Raw genomic sequence first — 18,226 nt, 5'->3', positions numbered from 1 at the left:
TTCCATTTCTTTCATCAATGTTTTATATTTTTTCAGTGTACAAATCTTTCATCTCATTGGTGAAATGTATTCCTAAATATTTTTATCTTTTCAATGCTTTTATAAATAAGATTGTTTTCTTAATTGCCTTTTCAGAGAGTTTGTTATTAGTGTATAAACACAAAACTGATTTTTATATCTTGATTTTGTATATTACAATTATACTTACTTTTTAAATTACTTCTAACACGTTTTTTGGTTTTTTGTTTTGTTTTGTTTGTTTTGTAGAGTCTTTAAGCTTTTCTATATGAGATCAAGTCATGTACAGAGACAATTTTACTTATTCCATTTCAATTTAGGTGCCTTTCATTTATTTTTCTTGCCTAAATGATCTGGCTAGTACTTCCAACACTATATTGAATAGAAGTGGTGAGGGTGAGACTCTTCATCTTTTTCCTAATCTTAGAGGAAAACTTTCAGTTTTTTAATCATCTGCTATAATGTGAGCTGTGAGTTTATCATATGTGACCTTTATTGTGTAGAGATAAATTCCTTTTACCTCTAGTTTTTTGAGTTTTTATAGTGAAAGACTATTACGTTTTGTCAAACGCTTTTTCTGCATCATTAAAATGATCATGTGATTTTTATTCTTCATTCTGTTAATGTAGTGTTTCACATTAATTGATTTACATGTCATGCCATCCTTGCACCCCAAAGATGAATCCCATGATGTGTGGTACATGATGTATTGTCCTAGTCATGCTGTATGGTCCTTTTAAAGTACTGTCGAATTTGATGTGCTAGTAGTCTGTTGAGGATTTTTGTTAATCAGGGACATTTGTGCCTGTAATTATCTTTTCTTGTGAGATTTTTGTGTGGCTTTGGTATCAGATGGACTCAGAATACGTTTGTAAATGTTCACTTTTCTTCAATCATTTTGGAGTAGTTGGAAAAGATTGGTGTTTGCTCTTCTTTAAATGTGTGGTAGAATCACCAGTGAAGACATGTGGTTCTGTGTTTTTCTTTGCTTGGAAGTTTTGATTGCTGATTCAATCTCCTTGCTTATTAGTCTGTTCATATTTTCTGTTTCTTCATGGTTCAGTCCCGGTAAGCTGTATGAGTCTAGGAATTTATCTGTTTCTTCTAGATTACCAGTTTGTTGATGCATAATTGTTTATAGTAGTTTTTGTGGTCCTTTTTACTTCTGTGTCACGAATTGTAATGTCCACTTTTTTATTTCTGATTTTGTTTATTTGAATCCTACAACTCAATAGGAAAAAAAAAACAATGAAAAGTGGGCAAGACTGGAATAGATATTTCTCTAAGGAAGATGTACAAATGGCTAACAGGTATATGAAAAGATGCTCAGCATCACTAATCATCAGAGAAATGCAAGTCAAAACCACAATGAGAAATCACCTCATACCTGTAAGGGTGGCTATTATCAAAAAATAATAATAACCATTGTTGCTGAGGATGTGGAGAAATTTGAACCTTTGTATACTGTTGTTGGGAATGTAAAATGGTGCCGTTGCTATGAAAAACAGTATAGAGTTTTCTAAAATAAAAATAAAAATAGAACTACTATATGATCCAGCAATCCCCCTTCCAGATATATGTATCCAAAAGAATTAAAATCAGGATCTGAAAGAGATATCTCCATTTCCATGTTCCTTGCAGCATTATTCACAATAGCCAAGATAGGGAAACAACCTAAATTTCTATTGAGGAATGGATGGATAAAGAAAATGTGGCATGTACATATAATGGAAAATTATTCAGCCTTATAAAAGAAGAAAAGTTTGCTACATGTGACAACACTGATGAATCTGGAAGACAGTATGGTAAGTTAAATAAGACAGTCACAGATGGACAAAAACTGCCTGGTTCCACTCATAGGAAGTATCTAAAATAGTCGAACTCAAAGAAACAGTAGAATGGTGGTTACATGGGCTGGGGCAAGGGGGAAATGAGTAGTTGTTATGCAACAAATATAAAGTCTCAGTTTTGCAAGATGAATACCTTCAAGAGATCTGCTGTGCAACAAGGTGCCTATAGTTAACATTGCTGTATTATGCACTTAACAACTTGAGAGGGTAGATCTCAGGTTAAGTGTTCTTACCACAAAAAAAAAAAAGAAATCTTGTTCATGACCAAAATTTTTATTGCATATGTTTTCAAAAATTTAGAGAAATATTGAGAAGGTAGGAAGCATGGAAAAGAATCTATTATTCCGCAACTCAGAGGTCAACATTTTTTTTTGTTATTTTCTTTTGGTCTTTTCTCTCTTTTTGTATGCAAATATATTTAACATTTGTAGCAACCATGAAGTTTAAATTTTGTTATATTCCCCTTAATATTAAACAATGATTCTTTTTATATGATATCCAATATTCCCCTGTAATATAAAAAGTGTACTGAACCAAGGCCAAGTCATTGATATGTAATATGAAATCACAACCATAACCAAGAAATTATTTGTGGTATTTGATTTCAGTTGCTCTATGGATTATTGTATGTACTATAGGTGCTCAAACATGTTTATTGAGTGAATGTTGAATTTCAATGTAAGAAAAAATTAAATAAAAATAGGCTAAAGGACAAAAAGAAAGAGCTAGTATTCCCAACTCTGTTAAACTTGAAAGGTAGCAGAAGTTGAACTTTGAATGAAGAGAGATAAAAAGCTAAGTTCAAAACTCTCCCACTCTGATCACATTCCATCACCTAAAATCTTAACAGCACTGCTTGTACATAATATAGGTATTTTGACTGACACCCCAGTATGATGCATACTGAAGAATATTTTTGACCATAGCTATTACATATTATAGTTAGTGCATGAAATGCAAGGTCTTTTGTTTTAAGCAGTTTTGACTCCGAAAATATACCGCACAAAAATGAGAATTTAAAACTCTTTTATTCCCCATAAATGGTCATAGTGATGGAAATGATGTTACCCATTCTGAGTAACAACAATAAATATCATGCACACAGTAGGTCCTTAAAAAATATTAGTTGAATAAGTCTTTGAAGTGTGCTAATTTATTTTCGAACCTGGGTCAAACTTCCACATCTATTATTAAGTTGCTGCAAAAGTAATTGCAGTTTTTGCCATTGAAAGTAATGACAAAAAACCGCAATTAGTTTTGCACCAACCTAATATGTGGTAATAATAATAACTACATAAAATGGAGGCAAAAATTTCAAGTGAGATAACATATATAAAGTACTTAGCACACTGCTGTCACAGAAGTACTTAAAATGTGATTCTCCTTTCTTTTTATTTTACCTCATACAGTTGTAATCACCAATATCTGCAACTCTACTTGAAAAATAACTGAGACCACAGTCCGCAAACATTACTAGAAGAAAGGATATTTTACACACACATACACAGACACACACACCCCCACATATATACATACATACATACTTGTGTACATTCAATTACCAACTTAGAACTTTGAAAACCCCAAGGATCATCCTTGCTTATTTCCTCTCTCTCCCTCACTCTCACGTCCAATCTCGTCACCTCTCTCTCCAAACACAGTTCCAGTCTACCCAGTATTCTTTGTCCATGACCCACTTGACACTCTAGTGTGAGCCAGTCCCCATCAGTTTTCCCCTGAATTAAGTAATTCAACTGCCTGCTTCCTTTATTCTTCAATCTATGTTTCATCCTAGCATAGCCACCAGAGTGATCATTCAAAACCGTGAATCAGATCCCTCCTCTGCTCCAAAAGAAAAAAAATATCAAATGGCTTCATATTTCATTTGGGATAACTGTGGCCTATGAGACTCACAATCTGGGCCTGTCTACCTCTCTGAGCTCTCACAATTCTGGAAACTTACAGGACTGCTTTCTGTTTCTGAAACATGCCAAATTCATTAATACCCCACAGCTTTTGCATTTGATTTCTCTGCCTGGAACACTTTATCCTAGACTGTCTCAAGCCTGTTTCTTTTTCATCATTCAGGTTTCAGCTCAAATGTCACCGACTCAGGAAGGCATTTCCTTACCACTTATTCAAAGCCGTTCTCACCTCTTCTCAGCAGCATTCTGTCCCACGATCCTGTTTAATTGTATTAGTAGCATTTATCACAGTGATGAAAGTTTCTGCTTTATTTATTTTTGCAAAGGGGAAATAATTCTCTCTTTAAATTATGAATGTGATCTTGCCTTTGCTTACCAAAAATAAATCTTGGCTCTTTTCTGGAATCATCCACCTGCCGACAGGATTACTTCCAGTAGGATTGTGCTGAGAAAGTCCTAGGAAATATTTAGCTTTTAAAATTCAAAGGGCAAGCTTTGGCCCTCAGAAAGGATTATCTAAATTCCTGTATCTCCTCCTTCAGCTTATATAGGATCAGGCTTTGTGGAAGAGACAAGAGTTTTATGTATGTAAGGGAAGTCCAGACATAACAGAAAGAGGAGAAAGCCTGCATTTTTCTGCCCTTGGGAAACTATGGAAAGAGAAAGGGAAAAAAATCTCCCCTTTCCTGTGTTTGTGGCTCCTCACAGTCTTCCCTGGGGTGGACTGTAGCATAGTAATATTGAGGGTGCAGCATAGCTGGGCAGCAGGAGGCCCTGAGCTATAATTATCATGAATCCTTTTGGCTTCTACATTGTGAAAACAGAATCTATAACTCTGAATGTCCAGCTACGGAGCTGATCAGAGGGGATTCCCTTAGTAGTGAGCAGGTAGGTTTGTAGTGAATTCTCCAGAGCAAATCTTGCCTAGAATCGCAAGAGACCATAGTCAAACCCTGAAGGTGTCTAGTGCTAGCATAACCAATCAGAATCTGAGTCAATGAAGGAGGCTTTGGGCCCTGTCCCAGCCCAGAGAGACAAATGATGGGCTTCCCTAGCCATAGACTTTGACCATGAGTATCAGCCAAACAGCAACCAAGTAGATATCCTGCCTTAGAGCACTGACATTGGCCCCATCTTGGTAAGGAACATATTTAGAAGAGATGATAAATGATAATCTGAGCATTTTTGTTTAAGAGAGACTGAAATTTTCATAAAGCAAAGATTCTCATACTTTGCTGTTTGTCAGATCCACCTGGGTTGTTAAGAAAGCTCAGAGAGAACCAGGCTCCTTAAAAGGTGTGGCCTGAGTCTTAATGCATGTATCAACTTCCACTCCAAAATCTGAGAACCACTGCCCTAGAGGGACTGCTTAAAGTATTTGATTAGATCAACTTTAAACCAAATGAGACTTTTCATTTCTCCTCCCTACCCGCTAACTAGTAGGTGAAAGTTCCAAAGAGATGAGATAAGCTACAGACACTACTTTTAAATTTTTTATGCACAAGCTGTATGTTGAGTTAAATTTTGTAATACCTTCTGTTTTTAATTATTTACTGTTATTGTCATGCAATTACAATATGTGTTTTATGATGAAAGTGTATATTGTTTATTGCTGAACACCAGTGCTGGAATTGTGCCTGGCACAGAGTAGTCACACAAATGTTAGTTGAGGGAATCTATCAGTCAAGTAATTAATTAATTAATTAATATGTATCCATTCGGCACAGAGAATTTATTGTCAGGAGATACTCTGCCTGGTGGTGAGGGAAAAGGTGAGGGAACAAGGCACAGGAAGTCTGGTAGAAGTAGAACTAAACATTTTTTTGAAACAGCCAAAAATTTAACTAAAGAGCTTCTGCACAGCAAAATAAACTATCAAAAAAGTGAACAGCCTACACAATAGGAGAAGACATCTGGAAACTATGCAACTGACAAAGGTCTATAAATATCCAGAATCTATAGGAACTTAAACAAATTAAGAAGTGAAAAACAAACGAACCTATTAAAAAATGGGTAGGCTGGGCACGGTGGTTCACACTTGTAATACCTACACTTTGGGAGGCCAAGAAGGGTGGAACACTTGAGGTCAGGAGTTTGAGACCAGCCTGGCCAACATGGTGAAACCCCCATCTCTACTAAAAATATAAAAATAAGCCAGGCGTGGTGGCATATGCCTGTAGTCCCCTGTTTAAGTTCCTTATAGATTCTGGATATTTATAGACCTTTGTCAGTTGCATAGTTTCCAGATGTCTTCTCCTACTGTGTAAGCTGTTTACTTTTTTGATAGTTTATTTTGCCGTGCAGAAGCTCTCTAGTTAAATTTTTGGCTGTTTCAAAAAAATGTTCAGGAGGCTAAGGTAGGAGAATCATTTGAGCCTGGCAGGCCAAAGTTGCAGTGAGCTGAGATTGCATCACCGCCCTCCAGCCTGGGTGACAGAGTGAGACCCTATGTCCAGAAGAAAAAAGATTTTTTTTTAAATGGGCAAAGAACATGAACACACACTTCTCAAAAGAAGACATACAAACAGCCAAAAAGCATATGAAAAAATGCTCAACATCACTAATCATTAGAGAACTACAAATCAAAACCACAGTGTGATACCATCTCACACCAGCCAGAATAGCTATTATTAAAAAGGCAAAAAATAACATACAGGTGAAGTTGAGGAGAAAAGGGAACACTTATACACTGTTGGTGGGAACATAAATTAGTTCAGCCACTATGTAAAGCAGTTTAGAGATTTCTCAAAGAACTTAAAACAGAGTTACTATTTGATCCAGCAATCTCATTATGCAGTATATACCCAAAGGAATACAAATCACTCTACCATAAAGACACATGCGGGCATATGTTAATCACTGCATTGTTTACAACAGCAAAGACATGGAATCACCCTGAATTCCCAGCAATGATGGACTGGATAAAGGAAATGTGGTACCTATACATAATGGAATGCTATGTAGCCATAAGAAAGAGCGGGATCATGTCCATTCGTGTTTGCAGTAACATGGATGGAAACAAAGGCCATTATCCTGAGTAAATTAAGGTGGAAACAGAAAAATAAATACTGGAGAATTCCCACATGTTGTCGGAGGGACTCGGTGGGAGGCAATTGAATCATGGGGGCAGGTCTTTCCTATGCTGTTTTCAAGATAGTGAATAAGGCTCAGCAGATCTGATGTCTTTATAAGGTGGAGTTTCCCTGCACAAGCTTTCTCTTTTCTTGCTGCCATCCATATAAGATGTGACTTGCTCCTCCTTGTCTTCTACCACGATTGTGAGACCTCCCCAGCCACGTGGAACTGTAAGTCCATTAAATGCTTTTTCCTGTATACATTACCCAGTCTTGGGTATGTCTTTAACAGCAGCATGAAAACAGACTAAATACATTAAATTGGTAACAGTAGAGTGTGGCACTGCTGAAAAGATACCCAAAAGTGACTTTGGAACTGGGTAACAGGCAGAGGTTGGAACAGTTTGGAGGGCTCAGAAGAAGACAGGAAAATGTGGGAAAGTATGGAACTTCCTAGAGACATGTTGAATGGCTTTGCCCAAAATGCTAATAGCAATATGGACAATAAAGTCCTGGCTGAGGTGGTTTCAGATGGACATGAGGAACTTGTTGGGAACTGGAGCAAAGGTGACTCTTGTTATGTTTTAGCAAAGAGACTGGCAGCATTTTGACCCTGCTCTAGAGATTTGTGGAACTTTGAACTAGAGAGAGATAATTTAGGGTATCTTGTGAAAAAAAATTTCAAAGCAGCAAAGCATTCAAGAGGAGATGTGGGTGCTGTTAAAGGCATTCAGTTTTAAAAGGGAAACAGAGCATAAAAGTTTGGAAAATTTGCAGCCTGACAAAGTGATAGAAAAGAAAATTCTATTTTCTGAGAAAAAATTCAAGTGGCTGTAGAAATTTACATAAGTAACGAGGAACTGAATGTTAACCCCCAAGACAATGGGGAAAATGTCTCCAGGGCATGTCAGAGGTCTTCACGGCAGGCCCTCCCATCACAGGCCTGGAGGCCGAGGAAGAAAAGATGGTTTCATGGGCTTGGTGCAGGGTTCCCATGCTGTGTGCAGTCTAGGGACTTGGTGCCTTGCATCCTAGCCACTCCAGCAGTGACTAATAGGGGCCAAGGTACAGCCCAGGCCATGGCTTAAGAGGGTGCAAGGCTCAAGCCTTGGCAGCTTCCACATGGTGTTCAGCCTGCAAGTGCACAGAAGTCAAGAATTGAGGTTCGGGAACCTCCACCTAGATTTCTGAGGATATATAGGAACGCCTGGGTGTCCAGGCAGAAGTTTGCTGCAGGGGCGGGGCTCTCATGGAGAACCTCTGCTAGGGCAGTGCAGAAGGGAAACGTGGGGTCAGAGCCTCCAAACAGAGTCCCTACTGGGGCACCACCTAGTGGAGCTATGAGAAGAGGGCCACCATCCTCCAGACCCCAGAATGGCAGATCCAAGATCCACTGACAGCTTGCACCATGTGTCTGGAAAAGCTGCAGACACTCAACACCAGCCCATGAAGACAGCTGGGAGGGAAGCTGTGCCCTGCAAAGCCACAGGGGTAGAGCTACTGAAGATCATGGGAACCCACCTCTTGCGTCGGCGTGACTTGGATGTGAAACATAGAATCAAAGGAGATCATTTTGGAGCTTTAAGATTTGACTGCCCTGCTGGATTTCAGACTTCCATGGGGCCTATAGCCCCTTTGTTTTGGTTAATTTTCCCATTTGAAATGGCTGTATTTACCCAATGCTTGTACCCCCATTGTATCTGGGAAGTAACTAATTTGCTTTTAATTTTACAAGCTCACATGCAGAAGGGACTTGCCTTGTCTCAGATGAGACATTGGAGTGTGGATTATTGAGTTAATGCCAAAATGAGTTAAGATTTTGGGGGACTGTTGGGAAGGCATGATTGGTTTTGAAATGTGAGGACATGAGACTTGGGAGGGGCCAGGTGTGGAATCATATGGTTTGGCTCTGTCCCCACCCAAATCTCATCTTGACTTCCACATGTGGTAAGGTCCTGGTGGGAGGCAGTTGAATCATGGGGGCAGGTCTTTTCCGTGATGTTCTCATGATAGTGAATAAGTCTCATGAGATCTGATGGCTTTATAAGGCAGAGTTTCCCTGCACAAGCTCTCTCTTTGCCTGCTGCCATCCATGTAAGACATGACTTACTCCTCCTTGCCTTCTGCCATGATTGTGAGGCCTCCCCAGCCACGTGGAACTATAGGTCCATTAAATGCTTTTTCCTGTTTAAATTACCCAGTCTTGGGTATGTCTTTGTCAGCAGCATGAAAAAGGACTAATACAGAGCATCACCAGGAAGTCTGTAAAAGTTTAACTCAAAGATTCAAGTGAATAAAGGTGCTGAATGCTGTTGAGGCCTGAGAAAGGCTATGCCAGTCTGCTGCCAATAAAACTGATGTGATGTAGTAAAATTTATAAATGTTCAACAGTCCCCCCTTTTTTAAAAATAATCTTTCTGATATCTAGCCTACATTTCTGATTCAAATTTCTTTTTCTAAATGAAGTTTTTTCTTATTATAAAATATAATTTCAATGTATAGAACAAAGAAAATATAGATAAAAGAAAAAGTATACATGATTATACCACCTGGAGATCATTACTGTTAACACAGTTATATAATAAATATAAGCATTTTTTAGAACTATAATTTTATCCTGCTGCGTCCTCAACACCTAGAACAATGCCTGGAACATAAGTGCTCAAATTCATAATTGTTGAGTGAATCAGTTAAGACATGTATGTAATAATTTTCTTTGCATTCACCACCCATTTGAATAAGAGGTCTCCCTTACTCTCACTAATCCTTATGAGCCCTCAAAGAGAAAAGGCACACTTTAATATTTTGACTATCTTTCCCAAAAGCAAAACCGAGCACAAGACCTTAAGAGAGGCTGACTAAGCCCAGGTGCAGTGGCTCATGCCTGTAGTCCCAACACTTTGGGAGGCCAAGGTGGGTGCATTGCTTGAGCCTAGGAGTTCAAGACCAGCCTGAACAACATGGTGAAACTCAATCTCTACAAAAAATACAAAATAAAATTGTGTTTTGGATTTTTGTTGTTGTTGTTGTTGTTTTGGTTTGTTTTTTTTTTTGGTCGTGGTGCACACTTGTAGTCCCAGCTACGAGGGAGGCTGAGGTGGGAGGATTGCTTGAGCCAGGGAGGTCAAGGCTGCAGTGAGCTGTGATTGTGCCACCGCACTCCAGCCTGGAACACAGAGCAAGACCCTGCATCAAAGGAAAAGAGGCTGCACAAACAGAATTCAGAAGTGCGTAGAGCTTTTGCATGTTATGATCAACTTAGCAATCTGAGGATCCTCCTGAATTTTAAGCAGCAGGATTGGGTGGTTGGCTCATATCAGCTTGTGTTCCAGTGTGACTCCTAGCTTGCTTTCATCTGCCTGAAGAGTAAGCCCCATTTGTTCTATTATCACATCATCTTCTGCTTCTTCCCCCAAAATGCATGTCTATTTGTGTTTCCCTTACTGAGGAAGTTTATACTTATCAAAACAAATTTCATGTTACTTTTCATTGTACCACTTTTAATTTAGCAACCAACAATTAAATAAACAAAAATATCCTGGTTTTATGTCTTTCAGAATTGAAAATGCTCCAGCTCTAATTCAGTTTATAGCTTGCTTGTAAATCACTTGAGACAAATTGTTATCACTGATTTTGATTGAGTCATGTGTCCCACGCCCTAAATATATTTCAAAGATTATTGGGTAGAAAGAGGTAAAGCAAATCTCATTACTAAATCAAACTGAATAAATTACATAATAATAATAATATATAATATGTTTTACTAGTTTTAAAACTGAGTGACTTTGTACTGTGTCAATTTAGCTAAGCCAGAAATATGTTTCCCAGAATTCCCTTTTCAGTATGGTTCTGAGTTAGGCCTTTTCACAAGAGAAATTTACATAAGATCTGAAAGGCAGACATGAGAAGCAGCTATATTTGCACTCCAGGGGACAGTATAAGTCCAAGTACTGCTGCAGCTCATACACATTGTCTCATCTGTTGACTCACCTTGTTGGTGTAGAGCACAGCCAGGCCTATGGTCTTTCCAGTTCCAGCTAGACTGTTCCTTCAGCATCTTCAAATCCTAAAGCAGGAATATTTTAAAGGTGTCAGCTTATCCTGTAGGTCACCTAAATGACCAAGGCTGGCAACCAGGAAAGACAGATGCAAGTTCCAGTTTGTCCTCATGTGTTCCAGTTTGTCACTACAAATTTGTTTTTTCCTCAAGGATTCAACTTTTTTCTCTTCTGTCCATTTTATCCTTCTTCCTCCATTTTATGTCAATCTTCCCTTCCCAAATTAGTAGTTTAAAACAATGAACAATTATTATCTCACACATTCTGTGGACCAGGAACTCCAGAATCATTTGTCTGAGTCCTCTGGTGCATGGGCTGTCACTAGGCTGCAAAGTATTGGCTGGGGCAGCAGTTCCATCTAAAGGCTCAACTCAGTGGAGGATCTGCTCTAAGTTCAGGCATGTGATTGTTGACTGGAGTTGGCTCATCATAGGTTGCTGGACTGAGGGCCTCATTTGCTCACTGACTGTTAGCCAGAGCCTCCCTCAGTTATTTGCCACGTTTACTCAAATTGCAGCAGCTGGCTTCCATCAGAGCAAGCAAATGAGAGGGAGAGAGGCTCAGGAGAATATACGCGGAGTCCTCTTGTAACCCAATCTCAGAAGTGACATCCCTTCACTTTGTTTATATTCTGTTTGTTAGAAGGAAGTCACTAGGTTCAGCCAGTATTGGAGAGGAGGGGATTGAAAAAGGCCATGACTACCACAAGCAGGGATTGCTGGAAGCTATCTTTGAAGGTGCCCACCACACCCCTTCAAACAATCCTTTGAGGCATCTTGCATGTGTTGAACAGAACTTCTCTCATAAAAAGTAAAATTTCTAAGAATCTTAAGTGCATTTTCTCAGAGCATCTTTAGAGGAAAGATTTGTGACTGGCTATTGTCTAGTGGACTGGATTATGAATTCGTATATGAAAAATCATGAAGTTTTTAAAAGAAATGTATCAGCTTGAAATAAAGAGGCAGAAACAAGCTGAAAAGAGGCATTTCTACCATCAAATTTTCACCGGCATCAAAGTGGCTAAGATGCCTACTCAGTTGAAAAATCAGCTATATCTTATGGAAGAGGAAGGATGGCTCAGAAGGCAGAACCAAGATTCTAAATGGTGCCGCCATGAGCTATAAAGAATGACTCACAGGGAGTAGGAGTGAGTCCTAAGCCAAGAAAAGCTCACATGTGTCTGGCCAAATTTCAGGATTACCATAGACTAGTTATTGCTTTGTGCCTTCCATTCTCTCCTCCTAATCCAAGTATCTGGTGTGGTCGGCCTTTGCTTTTTACCGCTCAATGTGTGACTGTCCAGGCAGATTACCTATTTACTTATTTCACAGGATTTTAGACTTAAAATAATGTATGGAAGGAATTACACCTGAAGAGTGTCATCTACACTTAAATTAGATTTAGATGACATGACCCAGGACCATGAGCCAGAGCCTGATAATATTTTTAGGGAGGCTTTTGGGAAGGAATAAATTTGTTTTTCATATGGGAGTAATATAAGTAATGTGTGGCCAGAAAGTGAATTGCGGCAGTTTTAAAATTTGTTCACAAATTCTTTAAAATTCTCTTCATTAGGAAGTTAAGTCTATGTTCTCTCCCCTCAAATCTGGGTGGGCTTTTGTTTCCACCAGCAGAGTGTGGGAGAAGCGATGTTATTTGACTTCCAAAGCTAATTCATAAAGGACAGTATAGCTTCTGCTTTGTTAGCTAGAATAATCACTGTAGGAGCCCCGAGCTGCCACAAGAGAAGTCTGACTAGTTTAAGGATGCCATTATGTGAGGAATCCAAGCTATGGAAAAGGTATGTGTAGGCAACCTGGTCCTAAGTCCTGTCTTTGAGAAGTCCCAGCCAGGTAGCAGATACGTGAGTGAACAAGGCTTCAGGTAATTCTAGCTCCTAGCCACTGAGTCACCGTTAGTCTTTGAGTCTTTCCACCTGGTTCCCCAGATATTGTGGTGCAGAGACAAGCCATCCTTGTCATGTGTTGTCTGAATTCCTGACCCACGAAATCTAGGAGAGTAACAAAATGGTTGTTCTAAGCAACTAAGTTTTGGGGTAATTTGTTACACAGTTATAACAACTGGGACTAAGCCATGCAAAACCGTCAGAGCTAAATTGTGAATAAAATGTATATTTAAATTTGGGTGATGGGTACACTGAAAACCAAATCACCACCATTATGCAATATACCCAAGTAACAAACATGCATGTGTGCCCTGAATGTAGAATTTTTAAACAAGAGAAAGATATAAAATAATAATAATAATAATCATCATCATCATCATCATCATATTGGAACCCTCAGGTAATTTAAAAATAAAATGAGCATCTCTTTGTAAAAAAAAATGCATATTTAAGGCCAATAAATAAAAAAATTTTGAATAAAGTCAACTATCTGTGTATTTATAATTATTTTAGTATCTTGTATGAATGACTTAATAGATATAAATACTCCTAGTACAATGCCTAGCAATAAAGAACAAGGATTTGTTATTGTGCCCAAAGAAATATAGATATATACTTATTTTCAAATGTTTATTACGAATGACCTACTAGTAATAATATTCTGGCACAAGATTTCAAAGCTTTAAATGTATATCTCCAAGTTCCAGAAGAGTAAAGCTGAGGTTTAATGTTCAAGGTTACACAAATCTGGGCAGAGCTGGAATTCAAGCCCAGGTTTTTTTTCTTCTTCTTCTTCTCTAAATCTCTTACTTTTCACTACTACACTATCTTTTCTTCAGATGTGTTTATATTTAAAGAAGGCATTAAGGACCTATAATTATGAAAAGTTGGTCCCACTTGGAAGAAGCTCAAGGATGAAAAATTAAGTTTACATCCTAACTAGAGAGATAGGGAATGATTTAATGATTAGGAAAATGATGGGTATGCATATATGAGGGTAATTTTCCATATTTCCCTGTATGTGTGTATCTTTAATTCATAAAAATTAAAATTTAGGTTAACTTAACGAAGCACTTCACTTTAGTGAGGGTTAACCCTTCATCTCATACACCGAAGTTTTTGATCAATCATTTTTACTTCATGATTTAAAAGAAAAAAAAGACAGATACTGGATTTGATAAGTACAATTCTGCATACAGATACCAATGATACATAAGATTCAGGACTAAATGGTTATTAAGGCCCCTTTAATTTTAATAGAGACAGTAACAGTAGCTCCCGTCTATGCAGCAATGGTTATTTCACAGATACCGGGCAAAAGACTCTCTACATAACTTAATCCCTGAAACAAGCCTCTAAGTAAATATTACTTTACTCTGCCTTTTTCTATGAATGAGAAAGCTAGTACTCAAAAAAGCGAAATCACTTTCCCAGTTAGGAAATGGTGGAGTTGGGATTATTCAATGGTTCAGTCTCTCATTTCTTCATCTTTTAAAGTACTCTAAGGAAACAATAAAAAATCACATGGGAGGATAACACATTGACATGGTCAATCACAGGAAAAATAAACCTGTAGTACTCTAACTTGGTTATTTCTATATATGTAGGGTTTTAAAAATTACAACTATTGATCTGCTTTGAGAATATCATTCCTATTATAACTGTACAGTTCTAATATCCACCCAATACATAAATTTTCTATCTTTATAGGTTGGAAATTTAAAAATATATACATGGAAAAACATACAGTACAAACCAACCAAATTCAAATAAAAATCTTTAAAAACTCTTAGAAATTCTTTAAGCAGGTTATGTCAATCCTATTAAAAATGATTATTCTATGTACAATACATAATCTTTAAAAATACAGCTCCAGGAAACAAAAACTCTTTGGTTCAGCAAAAGGATTATAAATGTGGAAATCTAATTTGTTAAGGATGCACCTTTCTGGATTGGGCTTCACTTATCTAGCTTAACTCATTAAGGAAGCATATAGCTGGCTTTTTTCTGGATGATGAAATTATGAGTGGGGACTGAGTAGAGGTTCCTTTTGACATAGAACATTAACATATGAAAATATAACCAGAAGCTTGAATAATCCCGGAACTTATACAGTATTTTTACTCTGCTAGGTTTAAAAAATACAGAAAAGTCTCTGCTTCTCATTCATTTTGGAAGGAGGGTAAGGGAATGATCATGGTCAATACATACAACCATTCACCAGTAAAGTTCTTAGGTACTAGGTCCCATGCTATTGAAACTATCCTACTTACTATTTGGGAGATTGCAAGGAAGGGATAGGAGGGATGCTGTTGTCCCTTTTACTTCTGAAATCCTATCACTTTTCTGGTGGCTTGCCTGTCTTAACAATCTAAATTTATAAACACATCCATGACTCAGATGTCTTTAAAAAGAGCTATTAACTCAGCAGTGACTACAGTGCATCAACATTTGTCAATGGGATTTATATTAAAAATTAACGATGATTCTATACAATTTTGGTTTATTAATAGCAACAATCACAGAACTTTTCAAAATACCTCAGATTTTCAAAGAGTCAGCAGTCTTACCTACTAGAATATATTTTCCTTTCTATTTACTGGGAGGCAAAAGCCTTCGCAATTTTGTTCCAGCACGTTTTCTACTCTGGTTGTGAAAATATTTTAGCATCATTTAACCACACATTGTAACTATCTTTAACAAGGACTTTCGAAAAGTCTCTAAGGTGTCACTGATCATAAAGGAGAGAAAATATTTCTTGCTTTACTTTTTTTTCTAAGTTCCCCAATAGAAAATAATTACCTGACTGGATTGATTGATTCAGTTACTTTAGGAAATGGTGCCACTGACTATTGCTCAATCTTGCCTCTCCCTGGACTCATGTCAGAGGCGTATTAATATATTTTCAGGTTAAAAGCAGGTGAAAGTCAGGAGGTTCTGTTGGCTACCATGGTTTCTGCAAACCACCATTTTAAGATACCACCATGCTTATATGAAGTTGCTGAGAGCTGGGGAGCTCTCCAAAATTCACCATTGTTTTTCCTTCTATTTGTATGACTTAGTTATTCAAGGGCAAGACCCTTTTTAAACGTTAGTAGTACTCAAACGAGAAGGATATGATTGGAATGGAACAATAGATTGCAGAAAAAACTGCCACTTTAACAAAAATGGCTCTGATTGTGGAAAGGAAAATGGGGTAGCCTCTAGCAGTTGAGAAAAGCAAATAATGTAATACATCAATAATTCACAGCATCTAAATAAGACACTATAACTCAGAACCACATCCACACCATTCTCCTCTTCCCATTGTGCAGGAATTTCTTTTCCCTAATGGTCTTCCAAAGATATTATAATACTCTGAAAAGAAAATAATGTGTTGGATTATTGATCCTTGAGGTCCTCTTCTGTAGTGTACAGGCAGTAATCAACTTTTCTTCTGTCAGAAGTCTTTATCCCAGCCTGATAGCTCATCTGGAGGCATTCCCTTTTCAGGAGGATATTTGTCAAAGTAGCTGTGATCTATGGGTCCCTTGAGCTAATATAGAAATAATTAAAACAAAAGGAAGAATAATGTTGACCAAGCATGCTATCACATATGGGTAATGTTTTTTATTTCAGAACACTGATTTCATACTGCAGCCACTTGGAAGTTACATACAAGAAAAAAATGACCAATTATCATTCTTGAGTCCTAGTCTCAGCCTCATGAGATCTTCTCTTTACAACCAAATAGATTTGGTCACCAGATAACATTCAATAGTAACTACCTGGCATGAGGAGTTTTCCTAAAGAAAAAGTTCAGAAATAGGCCAGGCGCTGTGGCTCACGCCTGTAATCCCAGCACTTTGGGAGGCCGAGACAAGCAGATCACCTGAAGTCAGGAGTTCGAGACCAGCCTGGCCAATGTGGTGAAACTCCATCTCTACTAAAAATACAAAAATTAGTTTGGCATGGTGGCACACACCTGTGATCCCATCTACTTTGGAGGCTGAGGCAGGAGAATCACTTGAACCTGAGAGGTGAAGGTTGCAGTGAGCTGAGATCACACCACTGCACTCCAGCCTGGGTAACAGAGTGAGACTTTCTCTCAAAAAAAAAAATAAGTGACAGAAATGATGTCTATTTATTTTTTTAATTGAAAACTCTTTTAAAATCAAAATCTGCTAGCGTTCTTCTTCCATTATATAAGTTTCTCACCAATCCTGAAATTTTTATGGTTAATTGATCCATATAAAGTATTCAGAATGCCAAAAAAGGAACAATTCAAAATATTAGTGACCCTGTTGAGAGAGTGAAATTATGCTGGTATTAAATTATTTCACAAATAAAATGATTTCTAACTCTGCTTTCAAACAAATGTAAGTAATGCCTAACTGAATGATCAGCTGAAAAATCATTAAAAATATTATTTATGATAGATCATAATGTGGTGGAGGAACAGAGCTAGAGATCATTCAGAAGGAGCTCAAAGTGACATCGCTGTAATAAAACCCTCCATTCCCACTTATATATGTGAGAACACAACTCTTAGAACTTGTATCTGCATAACAATAATTTTAAAAAGGAATAGAATTGATGCTGAATCTGATCCCATTCTTCTAATAAATAATATCTATCCATAGATACATGAAATAATTTCTTCTCAAAAAATGTTTATTTAATAATTACCTTTAGATATTCATAATATATTTATGCCATTTGACACTGCATGCCATAAAAATGTAATTATAACAGAATTCAGAAGAAATACTGGTGTTATCACAAATTTTAAATCTAAAATTCAAAGGCATTTAAAGAATGATCAAGAAAGATTGTCAAGCAAAGAAGCATTTTACATTAGGATGAAATCTTATAGGGAACATAGAATGAAAATATGATGATATGATGAAAAGGAGTGATACAATATTTCCAAACTTTATAAGTGGCAGATAGGTATTAAATCTCAATGGTATTTAGATTATAGTAGACATGTTTAAAGGAATGAAGTAACAGTAGTGTTTTATTATTATTATTATTATTATTATTATTTTTTGAGACGGAGTCTTGCTCTGTCATCCAGGCTGGAGTGCAGTGGCGTGATCTCAGCTCACTGCAAGCTCCACCTCCTGAGTTCACGCCATTCTCCTGCCTCAGCCTCCTGAGTAGCTGGGATGACAGGTGCCCGCCACCATGCCCGGCTAATTTTTTTTTTATTTTTAGTAGAGACAGGGTTTCACCATGTTAGCCAGGATGGTCTCGATCTCCTGTCCTCGTGATCCGCCCACCTCGGCCTCCCAAAGTGCTAGGATTACAGGCGTGAGCCACCATGCCTGGCCTAGTGTTTTATTTTAAAATGTCAATATTTACAACATACTGGAAATCATATTCTCCACAACTACACTTTGATGAAAAAAAG

The 18,226-nt window shown here is 37.6% G+C and overlaps 1 protein-coding gene across 2 annotated transcripts in view; it reads right to left on the bottom strand.

The window, feature by feature from the left end:
• Positions 1-14,061: 14,061 nt before the first annotated feature.
• Positions 14,062-18,226, bottom strand: part of PRKG2 (protein kinase cGMP-dependent 2) — a 126,771-nt gene continuing 122,606 nt past the window's right edge. For both annotated transcript variants that reach the window (XM_016951535.2, XM_009447662.3), the window contains exon 19: positions 14,062-16,366. In XM_016951535.2, the coding sequence (XP_016807024.1) occupies positions 16,271-16,366 (96 nt within the window). In that variant the 3' untranslated portion in view covers positions 14,062-16,270. The remainder of the gene's footprint in view (positions 16,367-18,226) is intronic.

The sequence above is a fragment of the Pan troglodytes genome, chromosome 3, assembly GCF_028858775.2.
Source record: "Pan troglodytes isolate AG18354 chromosome 3, NHGRI_mPanTro3-v2.0_pri, whole genome shotgun sequence".
In the NCBI taxonomy this organism is placed as follows: Eukaryota; Metazoa; Chordata; class Mammalia; order Primates; family Hominidae; genus Pan; species Pan troglodytes.
The sequence above is the reverse complement of the archived record's forward strand: the minus strand, read 5'-3'. Positions and strand labels throughout refer to the sequence as shown.